The 14,670-nt window shown below is 54.0% G+C and overlaps 3 protein-coding genes across 3 annotated transcripts; 2 read left to right on the plus strand and 1 right to left on the minus strand.

Annotated features, from left to right (window-relative positions):
• Positions 1 to 204: 204 nt before the first annotated feature.
• DSM5745_03562 (putative vacuolar segregation protein (Pep7)) lies at positions 205 to 2,529 on the plus strand (the record flags this gene model as incomplete). Its single annotated transcript, XM_026745578.1, has 6 exons — positions 205 to 483; positions 551 to 573; positions 642 to 1,006; positions 1,213 to 1,581; positions 1,628 to 1,847; positions 1,902 to 2,529. The coding sequence occupies 6 exons, from the start codon at positions 205 to 207 to the stop codon at positions 2,527 to 2,529; spliced, it is 1,884 nt and encodes a 627-aa protein (XP_026606444.1).
• Positions 2,530 to 8,068: 5,539 nt separating this feature from the next.
• Positions 8,069 to 10,672, plus strand: DSM5745_03563 (uncharacterized protein; the record flags this gene model as incomplete). The annotated part of the gene is made up of 1 exon (XM_026745579.1): positions 8,069 to 10,672. One exon carries the CDS (start codon positions 8,069 to 8,071, stop codon positions 10,670 to 10,672), a length of 2,604 nt encoding a protein of 867 aa, XP_026606445.1.
• A 1,366-nt stretch (positions 10,673 to 12,038) lies between these two features.
• DSM5745_03564 (Mis12-Mtw1 family protein) lies at positions 12,039 to 14,062 on the minus strand (the record flags this gene model as incomplete). The annotated part of the gene is made up of 4 exons (XM_026745580.1): positions 12,039 to 12,690; positions 12,740 to 12,905; positions 12,953 to 13,120; positions 13,168 to 14,062. 4 exons carry the CDS (start codon positions 14,060 to 14,062, stop codon positions 12,039 to 12,041), a joined length of 1,881 nt encoding a protein of 626 aa, XP_026606446.1.
• Between the last annotated feature and the right edge of the window lie 608 nt (positions 14,063 to 14,670).

Below are 14,670 nucleotides of genomic sequence, written 5' to 3' on the forward strand. Positions count from 1 at the left end.
TGCCTGAGGCTGTCAGGCACCAGCTCCGAGGCTCCCCTCAATTGCGGATCACCATCACCGACTCACAGGCGCTCCTTCTGTCACCCCGGAGCTGGAGCCTGCTTCAGTCCCTCCCTCAACGATTCAGCTCCGTCCTCTCAGAGCCAGTTTAATTTCCGCCTTTCGCGGCCTTCCCTTCCCATGCTCCCATAATCCGAACTCACCATGTCCCGGAGGACGCTGGGCGGAGGTCGTGTATTGGGCTCCGCGAACGCTCGTACTCCAGCAGCTACTCTCACATCGCCCCAACCAAGGCCGAACAATATATTATCACCGTCCGCCAGCACTCTTTCCCTCAATTCTCAGGCTTCGGCGTCCCAGATTTCGTCCGAAACCCAGAACCTGACTTCCCGCATCTCGCTCGACAATGGGAGCGCCCCGTTGCCTGCGGCTCCGGCTGCGACCGGCGCTCAGCTATCCTGCCCGATTTGTAGTGAGGAGATGGTGAGTCAGCTCTAGACTGTTGGAATCTTTTGGGTTGATGTGTGGCCGCATTGCTAACAGCCATTAGGTCACGTTGCTACAGCTTAACAGGTATTATCGGGGCTCCTATCCCCAGTCGCCCAAGCTTCGAACCACGATTAACCAACATCTCTCTGTAGGCATCTCGACGACGTCCATCAGAATCTAGAAGACGACCGACAAGATGAAGTGAAGGACTGGTTCAAGACGCAAATGGAGAAGGCGAAGCGCTTCCAACCGCTGGCCGTCCTAAACCAGAAGCTCAAGGGTCTAGACGTATTCGAGTCGAACGAGAACCAGCAAGCTATGACGGGCGCAAGCCGACCACCTGGGCTCTCGAACAATCACTCGCAAAATCACCATCCACCTAGCTACTCGCTTGAACAGCAGCCGAAACCGCTCGACCCGGAGGATATTATAACGAAGGAGCATTGGCAGCCTCGCGGACTCTATGATACTTGTCTCGAACCATCATGTGGGCAGCGACTCAACGCTACAAATGGATGTGTGAACTGCCGGAAATGTGGAAAGCTGTTTTGCGAGGAGCATACGATGTATCAGATGAAGCTTTCCAGGTCCGCGCAACATGAACCGGTGCGAGGGCTGTGGTATAGGGTTTGTGAGACTTGTTATAAGTCTCGGGAGGGGTACAATGATCATAATGGTAACCGACCCTAGCTTGCGTGGGGAGCAGAGGCTAATATGTGGTAGGCCTGGTTAGAGATCGCATGGAGGAGTTCAAGGCCATAAGGAAGCCTAATGTGGATAAGTGCTTGTTGGAGGTATCTCGGTTGGAGAAGCGGTTGACGAGGCTCACGCAACTGTTAGCTAGCCTCTCTCCGGAGCAGCTCCAGTCAAATAAGATCTGGCCGATCCCGTTTCAGCACGATGAGCGCAAGGCTCTTGAGCAAATGGTCATTGGCTGGCAGGATGATGCAAGTGTGCCGAGGTGTCCATTCTGCCAACAGGATTTCTCTAGCTACACCTTTCGAAGGCATCACTGCCGAACTTGCGGGCGAGTTGTATGCGGTGATGTCGCGACTGGATGCTCTATTGAGGTTCCGCTAAGTGTGACTCCGAGTATGTGTTGCCGAAATCAAGCTTGTCAAAAGCTAACGCGATCTAGTGTCGAAAGCCTTTGTGGAGAAGTCAGTCAACGTCGGTCAATTAAACATTGATGTCAGACTCTGCAAAGAGTGCAAGTCGACGCTGTTTGACAAAAGCGATTTCGATGCCGATGTTGCACGGAAACCTGCGGACGTCAGGGCGTATGAGAACCTTCGGCAGTTTGAGCGAGGGATACGACTGCTTATGCCCAAGTTCCAGAAACTCCTTGGCGCCTTACAGTACGCTCTAATAAGTTCCTAAGTTTATTTACGATTCTTTACTGACATCGTCAGAAATCCCAGGCGGCCTCCGACAGCCAGTCAATTGGCGGAAGCGTCGAAAATTCGTAAACGATTGACTGATTCCTTTACCCAATATGATACGGCTGCGAGACGAATTCGTGGCCTGCCAACGAGTTCTCCAACACAACAACGTCTGCAAAAAGCAATTTATCTACAAGCTACCAATTTCCTCCATCTACATATGCTCCCTCTCAAGACCTTACCTAAAATCTTGAAACATGCTACTCCAAACGGCACCCAACCGAGCTTGGCAGGCTCTTCTGGGAGCCCTGGCAGCATGCCAACAGCAGGTCACCAACGACAGAACTCTGGCTTGGGCTCAATCAAGAGTGGGAATATTGCTGCCAGTGTCAGCAACAGCAGCATGGCCAGTGAAACAAGCAGCGCGGTGTCCGCACTAGAAGCGGAGGAGAAAGCCCTGCGCGAACGACTCATCGTGCTAGAAGAGCAGAAGTTCATTGTTTCTGAAATGATCGCAGACGCGAATCAACGGCGCAAGTTCGACGAGGTGAGTAGTCTTGCTATGAACGTCGAAGATCTCACTCGAGAGATCGACCGGATCAATGGCCTGCTGGACGGTTTGGACTTTGAGGGTGCCTACATGGGTAACCACTCGTGACACTCACTCATTCATATCCGGGTTCCTTTTTGTGCCCTTTTTTCCAGCCTTCAACATTGCATGTTGGTTTAGCTTTCTGATTTTGTTATCTAATTCTTCGTTCTTCTTGGTCCCTGTTGCGGTATGGCATGGCGTTTGGGTTCCAGCATAGCACCGGGCGTTTTCTGTACGGCTATTAGGCGATTCGAGTCGGTCTTCATGGAGATTTTGTTATCGAGCTCCATACTCTAGGATGAATCATAATCAGTTTTCGATCTCTATTCGGTGAACTCTGCTATTGATGCTAGGCTAGCTTATTTTGGCTGGAGGCCAGCTTTCATTGTCCGCGATAGGTCTAGTCCCGACAGCCCACCTCCAAGGCTCCAACTCCAACGCCATCCGTGGCCTTTTGAACTTGACCTTTTGTACTTCACCATGACTCTGCAGCTTTTTGGGCCCGGCCATGTGCCGTTCGGGCTGGAGTTTTCTTCGCATTGAATCCACCATTTCTTCTGTTCAGCCTACGGTAGTGCCACGACCAAGCCGAATAAGTCGACTAGCAGGCTGCAGGCAGAGTTGAGCCGCAACAGCTACGTTGACGGCCAACTGACAGTCCAGCTACTTGTTTCTCATTCATTGGATTGATATGTTGGCCGCGGAGCTTGATTATCGAGGCGCCGCGGGTCAGGAAAGTGAGTGTTATACTCCGTACAAAGTGAGTGTTATACACGGTAGGAGCAACCTGTGACTCTTGTGTTGTCCCCATGAATCGATTCGGCAAGCCGTTGTGAAACAGAGGCAACGTCCAAAGGTCTGCACCTTAAGCAGTGGCATCTCAATACTATGCCGCACAGTTTACTTCGCCTTTTCCCCGCTACCTGATCGTTGGTCGCCTGCTATATTGACAACAATGCTCTGCGCTGCCGCCACTTACCTAGCCGACATTGTTAGCCATCGAGTTATTTCTATCCGTGGTGCATGGGATGGCCCGATACATCCGCCGTCTAGTCTTACGTGGATCATGGCGCCAGCCATTCGGGCTTCTTGCGCGGTGCAGTGGCCATACCGAAAAGAGGAATTAGGTGTGTGCTTCAGCTCTACTGCCGACGACGTTCGTGCATACCACACCAACTTATCTTCCAATCTGGTGAACTATCTCCCGGCATTCTATCATGTATCCTCCCCCAGCAATTCCGCTCGGATCCAGCTCCCAATGCCCGATATCTACGGCCTTGCCTTCTTGCTATCCAGTAGGCAGTGGCGCTCTATTCCCTAGTCAATCACGCAGACCAGCAAAGGATGCTACAGCATGGGCTTGACTCTTTTATCGGAAGATTCAACTCTGGCCTCAGCCAGCGGCTCATCGACGAAACCGTCTGCCTCTGCCCCGGCGCGCAAGGGTGCAGCAACTGACTCCGCGGGGCGGCGCAACTGATGTAGGGGTATGTGCTGATTTTGCTGGGGTACAGGGGTACATCCTTATACGGTGCAACCTCATCACCCTCAGAGACGCCTTCCACTCTTTCGCTTCCTGGGGCCGGCTATCGTACTGGTGCTTGGGGGTTGGGCAGGTATGTGTTCTCGGCGGCTAAAAAACAAATCCTGGGTCGCCGTCCAAGAAGCAAAAAGGAAAGCCGAACGGGGGGGTCGAACCCCCAACCTTGAGATTAAGAGTCTCACGCTCTGCCGATTGAGCTAGCCCGGCTACTTGCTGAAGAGCGTCTCTTTAATGTAAGTTATGTTTGCTTGCATTTTTAAGAAAACTAATCGCAAACCTGACGAGTGCGGCAGGTGTGGTTGGTCAAACTCTGCGCATACTTCTCGCGATGCACGGACGAGAGCAAAATTAGTACCTTGTCTAAGTTAAGGTTATCCGGCTTAGGATTTCGGCCGTAATTTTTACTTTAGATTCGAACTATGGAGGAAATAATAAAGTTGGGGTTTTCGTCATAGGGCGTCCGCGTGGCACAGAATATATCTTCGCACGTCAGCGGCGTCCACCGCGCGCACTGACCCCGGAGCAGGCAAGGAACAGCCTCAACATTCACGAGCAACCCACCCAATTTCAAGAACCAGGGAGATGTCCGCGGCATGACGATATCTCGAGACATCGACACCACAGCTCCCGCACCACGAGCGACGGCCAATGGCTACATAGCAGGGGTCAGTACACTATAGGAAGATGCGGGGACACTGCTATGCGCGAACCCAGTGACAACTCCGCGGCATCTGAAGGTTAATCTCGGATTCTATTTTTGTTAGCCTATACGCTGGACAACAGCCCCAAGCTCCTCATTTCGTTTGAGGTAGGGTTGGGTGTGGCTCGGGACCCCGATATAACAGCAGTTACAACGCAAGACAGAGTTTGGACGAAACCAGATATCCCATCGGACAACCCGAGATGAAGCAGACGCAGTCAGATTCTTGATTCTTCTGTGGCACTCGACCAAAGGTTCTCCTACCGAGCCGCTGGGAATGGGATGCCCGAGGGTAGATGCGTGGGCTCGAGTGAGGCTTGAAGGATCCGCTGCAGATCATACGGTCCAACGTGGCAGTAGGCTCTGGCTCTGAAGGTACCGAGGACGCCATGAACGGCTGAGGCTCGGGATACCGACATCCAGGGCAGGAGTATCAGACTATCAGTTCTGTGCCTGAGTGGGCCCGGGCCGAGTACCTCCTTTTGCGATATTTTAGGTACGTAGATCATGATCGCCGGTGGATCAACAGTGGAACTACTATCAGCTGCAAGCCTGCAATGCGTGTTTCAGATCTCCTGAGTTGATGACATGACATGACCTACAGTGAGGCTAGACAAGGCAAGGGGGTGTCTGTTCGGGTGATAGAGTACGCGTAAGAGCGGAGGAGAGGGGATCGGCAACCAGGCTTTTGGTATAGTTTGCTTTTTTCAGCCTCTTTTTTCCTGCTTAAGGTTCTCCTTTCATGGGTATGCTTTATCTTGATGGAGGTGTTACCGCAGCAATCCTGTTTGATATTTGCTGGCAGGGATGGGACGACCTGGAGGACTGCTGCGCCTGCGCCTGCCGTGTCTACCCCAGGGACTGGAGCCTGAGCTCCCACTCTCAACTCATCCACCATCTCTTCGGCCTTCATTACCATGATTCAGCGACCAAGCGCGCCTGTCCAGCTGTTTCACCTCGAGTACCTCTCGATCAACAGTCAACACATGATCAGTCCGACCCATCCGGCATACCGGCTCCACAAGCCTCCAGGCACCCATGATCCGTGACGATCTTCAGTTCTCGACCTGATAAGCCCGGCATTGGGCAACTGTCGATCGCCATGGCGTGCTTCCCCGCAAACAACGAGAGTTCTCAGGAGACCAAGTCGGTCACCGAGTACCATGTACCCGTCACAGCTAATGGACTCGGCTACGCGAAGGCGACGGGTACCTCCAGATTGGCAGAATGATCCGAGCGGAGCCAAGAGCCTCGTGAATCAAATCGAATGATGAAAGCATGTCAGTTAAGCTCGGTTGCTCTGCACTCGGCGCATTTGTCTCAAGTCCTCGGCTCCAGGTGGCCAACGATATTCCCCGGATCCAGATTCCAGCGAGGCCTGTTTCGAGTTACCCCTTCGAACAACAATGATGCAGCCCCAGCTGCAGGAGATATTGCCGACGCACGCTCTCGCTCTTGCTCACCCCAGACACGGGCAAGCAGAACGGAAGGAAGCACACCTCCATCACCTCCGGCCTCTGTAGCACCCAGCGAAGCCAGCCTATAGCAGCCACGGATACCCGGCGGGTCGGCAGGAACCAGTTCCCCGGCTGTAGGACAGGAATATGAATCCGCTGCTGTCGTTGCCCGGTCTGAATTAAAGATTGGTCCCTGCGCTGGAGGCGTGGGACAGCCATCCTCGGCACTGGGGGTGTGGCGACAATGATTGGAGTATGATGTCGCACACTCTGCTGTTCCTTAAGGGGAAAGAGGAGCCAGAGCGATGAGTATGACGAGACCGTTGAGATCCGAAGATGGTGGTTGTTCTGGTCTGGGGGACTGCAGTGCAGCCAGAGGACAGCATGAGCTCAGGCCAAGACCGTAGGGGGCAGCGAATTCCCCGGATATTAGACGGAGACTGTGCGACTCTTGTGGGTTATGTGATGCTTGACATCATCTTGAGATTCTTCATGATGTAAACTGTAAACCAGAGGTCGGGGTGAGTATAGGAGCTCATGTGGGTCTATTGTGTCAATCACGTCAATCACTTGATACGGAATCGACCAAGCCAACAATAATGTAATCTGAAACACTGCCTTGATAGCAGAGACTGAGAAAAGGAGGTCGTGATTGTCAGGGACTGCAGAGCGCCTCGTAAGCCGTCAATAGCGCAGGCAAACGCCCTTCCCCACTGCGCTTCTCCATCCTCCTGGTGCCACCACAACGCCCGTGGAACACTGGACCAGCTGTGAATTTCGATTCATCGGGCATGGAAAGCAGACTGCAAGCCAGGCAGTCTGGTCTAGAAAGGCCTGGACAATGGCTCTGCTGAGTCCGGACCTGACCCATTCTGCTCAGTGATTCACGCTTGCTAATCGACTGACGACTCATCCTGGCCTCTCCTGGCTTTGATCTCTGGTCCTCCTCTCGATTTCTTCTGATCCTGACGTTCTCTCCTCGGCATTTCCACCTCTTGTCCACTGGCTCTACGCGTGGCAAACTTCTGTCGATACAAAGCTGCTTCCTCATCGCCCCTCGCGTTGAACCTTGACATCCAGAAGCGGAATCGGAAACCAGACGCACAACCTCAGCAGAGCAGAAAAAGGAAGATCTCAAATCGGCCTTGAGTGGAAAAAGGAAACAGTGTTGCTACACAAGATCGCGCCCCCGTTCCTTCATATGATCATCCCGTCATTGGGTTGGGCCTGCTGTCTGTCTCTATCCGGAGAGCTCTCTTCCCTGACCGAGTGACTCGGCCTCTTTTTGTTTATCAGAAGCAGCAGAGCCGTTGATCGTCTTGTTGTTTTCGACTTGCTTGTCGACATCCTTCCGTTTTCGGCAACACGCCAGCGCCAGGGACCCGCCTGATATCAATTTCCCTCCTCCGCTCGACTCGACTTCCAGTGATCTTTTCCTTCTCCTCTACTTGACCTCCTAGCTCGCTTCATAGCGATTGTCTTTCTCTCCTGTATTGCTTATCGCTGTTTCGCCGCCGAGCCTTGACTATGTATCGGTGACGTATCTCCATTCCTAGGAGCGGGCCCTTTACCCCTTCCAACCCACCTGTCCGACTGTTGCTGCGCTGTGGTTGAGTGAGGGAGATTAAGGTATACAGTCCGTGCTTCATCGTGGTGATCTTCTTGGCACATTTCTGAAGGTTCGTGGGTCGCTGTTGTGGCTGCATGCGCTACGTATATTCTATCGTACATATGTCTAATCGTCTGCCATGCAGGAACCGCAATACCGCGAGCTTTACGGAGCAGAAGGAATCCCAAACAGATACAGAAGGAACACGGAATCCCAAATCATAAAGTAGGAAGGGGAGGTGACACAGACCCCCGTTTTGGACCGTTTGAAACACCACAAGGGAAGGCAAACCAACCATGGCCGGCGGGTATTTCGATCTGCCCATCACCACCCCCTCTCAGCGCTCGAGCCTCACCGATGTATCTGGGGGAGATGACCGATCTCCTCCTGGGCCGCGCGTATCGCCTTCAGAGGGCTCCAATGAGAACCTGACGGAGCGCTCGACTCTCGACCCCGGCGGAGCTCAGGGCAGGCAGCGGAATGCAGGCATTTTGAAGAGCGCAAACCGCGTCAAGTTCACCGTCGGCGACGCCAGCCCGGCCCTGCCATCCACGTCACAAGGAAGGAATCCGCCACTGCCACAGAAACCGCAGCCCGCTGCCAGCATTCCGGCGTATGAGCGCAGCGCACCCGATCCCCACCCCTTTCCCAATGGGGAACTTGGCTCGAGCTTCTCTGTCGGTATCACAGGTCACTCCAGGGATAGCTCCCCGAGGATCGCTGCCGATGATGAAGTCAGCAATGAGAAGGGCAGGGCCATCCACTCAGCCTACTCCGCGCAGGAGCGAGCCCAGAAACTGGCCTCCCATTTAGGACGTCCCTCGAAGTCTCCCAGCCAGAGTCCGTGGCCCAGTCTGCCGTCATCTGTTGCTTCGTCTCCCACCGAGGCGTCACAGCCATTTGAGGATGCTGATGACATTCCCATGATCAGACTCCCTGAAAAGCAGTTCGACTACCCCTCGGATGAAGACGACGACCACTACGGGCTAGTAGATGGACGCCCTCACAACCGCACCTCTGAAGCTCACCAGCTTGTCCAACAGATGACTCGCAGAGACTTTAACCTTTTGAACCGTATCCGTGCTCCGTCTCCGGGCCTGCGCTCTGGTCAGGTCACTCCTATTGAGGAACGAGACCCTGACGCCTACGTCCAGCGCCCTTCCCACTATCGCGGCGGCATTTTATCCTCGCTCCTGAAGCTCCACGAGCAACCGACCCTCAACCTCTCTCGGGGCCGTTATGGGCACTCCCGCCAGAGCAGCTCTAGCGACCTGAGTGCTCGTGGCCTGTCCCCGGACCCTTCCTGGCGCCAGAAGCCTAGGAAGTGGTACGAGAAGACGCCCAACCAGTCCAACATTTCACTGTCTGGCTCGACGGCCAAAGGCTCCATCAGCTCGCCGTTCTCGATGCTCAAACGCTCTCGCAGTAGCGGGGCTGTCCCTGGGATGCAAAAGCGCATGGGGAAGCCCCAGCTCGAGGATGAAATCCGCATCACTGTCCATATCGCTGAACAGCTCGCGCGCCAAAAGTATCTGCTCATTCTTTGCAAGGCTTTGATGAAGTTTGGCGCTCCTACCCATCGACTGGAGGAATACATGAAGATGACGGCTCGTGTATTGGAGATCAATGCCAACTTTTTGTATTTGCCTGGCTGTATGATTGTTTCCTTTGACGATGTCTCTACCCACACCACAGAGGTGAAGCTTGTTCGCGTGAACCAGGGCGTTGACCTAGGGAAGCTTTCTGACGCCCATACCGTCTACAAGGAAGTCGTCCACGATGTGATTGGGGTAGAGGAGGCCATGCAGCGGCTTAGCAAGCTGATGCAAAAGGACAACCAGTATCCGATCTGGCTTCTTATTCTGCTCCACGGCTTTGCCAGTGCATCCGTCGGTCCGTTTGCCTTTGGCGCTCGTCCCATCGACATGCCCATCGCATTTGTCCTTGGGTGTCTCCTAGGCATTCTTCAACTCGTCCTCTCCCCTCGCTCCCACCTCTATTCCAACGTCTTCGAGATCTCCGCCGCCGTCCTAACCTCCTTCCTCGCCCGCGCATTCGGCAGCATCCCCTACAAGGGCGGCCATCTCTTCTGCTTCTCAGCCCTAGCCCAATCCTCCATCGCCCTCATCCTCCCAGGATATCTCGTCCTTTGTGCCAGCCTCGAGCTCCAATCGCGCAGCATTGTCGCCGGCTCCGTCCGCATGGTCTACGCCATCATATACTCCCTCTTCCTCGGTTTTGGCATCACAATTGGCACCGCCGTCTACGGTCTCCTAGACCCTCACGCCTCGACAGATTATACCTGCCCTCCCAGCCCCATTACAAACGAGTACCTGCAACGCTTTCCCTTCGTCGTCATCTTCACATTCTGCCTCGCCACGGTCAACCAGGCCAAATGGAAGCAGATTCCCGTGATGCTCGTCATCGCCTTCGCGGGGTACATCACAAACTACTTTGGTGCGAAGCGCTTCTACTCCTCCACGCAGGTCTCCTCCGCCCTCGGCGCGTTCGTCGTCGGCGTCATGGCAAACCTCTACTCCCGTCTCCGGCACGGTCTAGCAGCCGCAGCGATGCTCCCTGCCATCTTCGTGCTTGTCCCGTCAGGCCTCGCAGCAAGCGGGTCACTGATTTCTGGCATCGCCTCAGCCGGCCAGATCACTGCACAACAGACCCCGTTTTCCGTGCCTAGCAACGGCACGCAGGGGTTTGTCGACGCGGCCAAGAACATGACCAAGGACTACCACCAGCAGAGTTACCAGGAGAATCCCTTCCAGGGTGTCGTCTTCGATATTGGATACGGCATGGTCCAGGTTGCTATTGGATTCACCGTGGGACTATTCCTTGCTGCGCTGGTGGTTTATCCCTTGGGCAAGAAGCGCAGTGGGCTTTTCAGCTTTTGAGCACCTACGGGCGAACTTCACATCTATCTTATGACTTTTCTATCCCGTACCTTGTCTGCTTTCATCCGTCTTATCTGCTCCGAAAGAAGCGATTCGTTACTATCGTGCTTTTGTCATGTTATTTAGCGAAGCGTGGATTTCATCTCCCTCAGTCTTGGTTGGTCCTAATCGCCTCTTTACTCGGCTACATCTCCTTCACCTTTTCCTTGCAGCACACGAAATGCATTGCTCGGAGTCCATATGCTCTACATCGCCATTCCGTCTCTGTCCGGACATGGCCTCCTCTGCCGACATCCATCGTCTTTTCCCGGCCATATCTCTTTTTCCTTTCCTTTTTGTCTCGTCCCGTCGTCTGTTTTCCTATGGTGGCCTCTTCTACCTAAATTCGGAGTTAGACAAAGCGATCAAGCAAGCATGATCTTCCCGTTCTTTCCCATCTCATCTCATTTTCTCTAACCCCATCTACGCCCACTGAGCTCTTCTCCGAACTGTATAGCATATCCCGGCCATATTTATTCCATTTCATATTTTATTCTATCTATTACCTGTATCTGGCGCACCTGTACATACGCGGACATACACATACACATACAGACGTATGCGGTGTACCCAAGCACAAGCACACGGAACCCTAGGTATCTAGGTATCATCCAGGCCAGCGCCAGGGCCAACAAAAGCATGCAATTCTTTCTTCTCCATTACATTGAATGCATTGGTTGAATTTACTTATAGCTCCTTTTGCATCTTCCGTCCTCCTCTCCCCTAGTAGGTCTTTGACCGTCAGCGGACTCAGATCAGATCCAGTCCCTTGGCAAGCACAGCGCAGACCAAGAAGTCCCTTCACGCAAGGTACCGTACTGTATATCTAGAAACCTACGTAGATAGAGACAGAGTAAATCGAATCAGTTCCTATCCTCCTTATGGACGCGAGAGGTCACGATAGGCAAAGCAGACGATGATCTTGAATGCAGAGGGCAGTTATAAGAGTCCATCCATTAGCTCAGCTAACTATCTCTTCATTTCATCTCGCTTGATCTGACCAACGGCGTCTGTCCAATCCAGTTTACTTCAGTTTAATCCAATCCAATCCGAGCCGATTGATCCAGCCCTACCTACCTCGTCATACATAAACAACAAACACCGCCTGTCTGAAATCAACGCAACAACACAACACCTTAACTCCATTGCTTGCATGCAAGAACACAACGCAGAAACCCAACGTACCAGGCCAGGCCAGACCAGGCCAAGCCAAGCCAGCCAAACGAAGAAAAAAAAAAAGTCACGGCCACTATATCACGGCCCCTTCGAAAACAAAACAAAACAAAATGCCATTTGCATACCGTCGAAAGAAAAGGAACAAGCGAGCTCACCGCCTCTCGACCCGACTCAGCGCGCCCAGAATGGGTCCTAGATCTTCCCTCGGGCGTGTTCGTGATCTTGTTCGGAACGGGATCCCTTCTTCTCCTTCTCCTTCTCCTTGCCCCGATGTCTCGGCTTCTGCGTCCCCTGGTGCCGTGATGGCTAGTCGTCGCAGTGCGTTCCGCGCATCACGCTCTTCTAATCGCTCAGCGCAGATCTGTAGTGCTTTTGATGAGACGGCGTCGGACATGGAGCGGTAGAGCTCGACGTCGTGGAGGCCTGCGGCGAAGGAGTCGATGGTTGGGGCGAGGCGGCTTGTTATTTTGGAGAGGCGGGTGGATATGGAGGGTGGTGGCATTGGTGGGAGGATGGGTTCGGGTTTGGATTCGAGGGGTTGAGATTGTGGTTCTGGTTGTGGTTGGTCGGGTTGAGGGGGTGGTTGTGTGTCTTGCCTTGCGGTGGTTGGGCGTAGAGATGCGAGGATTTGCTGTTGAGAGGGGTCTAACACTGATGGGTCGATGTGTTCGTCTGAAGATGCTGGTGGTGAAGGCTCTGGCGGTTGTTTGTCTGATTGCCCGTTTGGCACCTGTTTCGACTTTGTCCTTGGTATTGAGGGAGGGCGTAATAACGCGTTGAGAGCATGCCTCTCTTTTTGCAATCTAGAACTCGTCAGTCAGCGGTGTAGGTGAAACATCTCAAAGTACCAACTTTTGTATTTGCTCCTCCAACTCCTTGATCTTATCCTGATTCTGCACGTTCTTCGGATTGGCCTTCTTCACCACTACCGTGGGAGCCGTGTCCTCTCGCGAGAACCAATTTGAAAGCTCCGAATTGCTGGCGAAATCTTTGACTAACTCCTCCTGAATCACGCGCGCTGCATAAAGTCAGTATTGACGTCTCGAACTTGGTGATTCTGCGTACCTGCTAATCGGGCGCTCTCGTCTCCCGAGCGCGAGCCCGACGGCTTATCCAACAATGCCCGCGTACCGCACCAAATCAGAAGCTGCCTCATCCGCCGGGGCTCTACTAAGCCGTCGGCCGCGATGTGCTTGTAGAATTCCGCCGTATTCACTTTATCGTGAGGCAACGCTAGTACCAGTCAGTTGCTGTTCCTCGAAACCCGGAAAATGGCTCACCGTTCGATGCGCCGGAATCAATCAACGAGCTGGCCCGCCGCCCCCTCATGCTGAGACTACTCCGCCGGCTTCCCTTGCCTGACTTTTTCCCCCGCATCTCCCGATTTCTCTGAATAACCGGCGTATCCGCCACAGGAAGAGCAATCGTAGTAGCCGTCTCAGCCTGCGGTTGTTCTGGAGACACGAATCCATTCCGCTGCTGCTCATGAGATTTGCTCGGCCGACCTTTCCTCCGCTTCTTTTCAACAGGGACCTGCTGAGCCTGAACCTGCTCTCCTTCGTCCCGTTTTCGCGATGAGCGCTTACTCCGTTCGGTTCGAGGCTGTGGTTGAGGTTCGGTTTCCGGCTCTGGCTCTGGCTCTGGCTCCGGCGCCGGAGCCTGTTTCGCCCTCCCTCGCGTTTGCCGCTTGCCCGTCCCCTCTGAAGCCTTCTTCGGTTCCGCTACATCGCTCGCCTTCTCTTCCGCTCGCTTCTTCGGCGGTCGGCCCCTCCTCGGCGAAGGCTGCGGCGCTGGTTCCTCTGGAGCCGGAAGAGCCGGCTGCTCGGTACTTTTGGACGCTTTCTGCTTTTTATTCGTAATGCGCGAGAACTGGAATCCTTCTATATCCTCGTCGTAGACCCCTGCACCACCATCAGAAACCCGGTCAGTACCGTCACCCCTGTAAACCACCGAGCACAACTCACCAGCCTTGCGCTTCTTATCCCCATTTACACTTTCGTCGATCGTCTCCCGCTTGTCCATACTAGACCGCGTCCGTCTCCCGCCGCTTTTACCGGTCCCGCCAGGCGCGGCGGCATGACGCGCCCGCGCCTGGGACGATGCCATATCAATTACCCTCAGAGGTTCGCGACGTTTCGTCTGAGTTGTAGGAGTGGCTAGGACAGTGACGGTCATGTCAAAGCCGGACCGAGGCAAACACTGTTATGAGAAGAGATAATAAAACACAGTAACACCTCCCGTAGATGACTCAGGACCAACGAGAAAGGTCGCGTGTTCCGTCGCGAAAATCTTCTGTCAGTGCGTTGATGTGTTGGCGGTTCGGCAGAAGCGTGGGCGTGAGCGTGAGTGAAGCCGACCAAGCAAGGCAAAGGGCGATCGCAGAATTGACAAAATCTCCGAGTCGAGCCAGTGTTTACCCCAGTTCCCGTATAGATGGATGTGGCGCGATCGCAGCGCCAGTGCCAATGTCGTCAAGGTCGTCAACGGGGGGCGGAGCGTGTGATGAATCCCGGTCGCGCGCTTCCAAGCACCTGCGAGCGGAATGCGGCAATTGAAGGACGAGAAGTCGAGAATAGCGATTGTAAGTCGAGCATATATCGATAGGCCTCGAAAAGTCGCTGTTTGCGCTGCTGCGCACCGATCTAGGCGTCGCTGTAGCGGTTTGGGGGGGTTTGGTCTTGCAAGTCGCCGGCACGCGGTTGTTTTGGTCCAACGCCTACGCGTGGGGACGGCGCTAGTCTGTTTTGGGAACATCACCATGGGCGCTGTCAATCAACCCTCGA

This window comes from Aspergillus mulundensis (genome assembly GCF_003369625.1).
Source record: "Aspergillus mulundensis strain DSM 5745 chromosome Unknown scaffold_2, whole genome shotgun sequence".
NCBI lineage: Eukaryota > Fungi > Ascomycota > Eurotiomycetes > Eurotiales > Aspergillaceae > Aspergillus > Aspergillus mulundensis.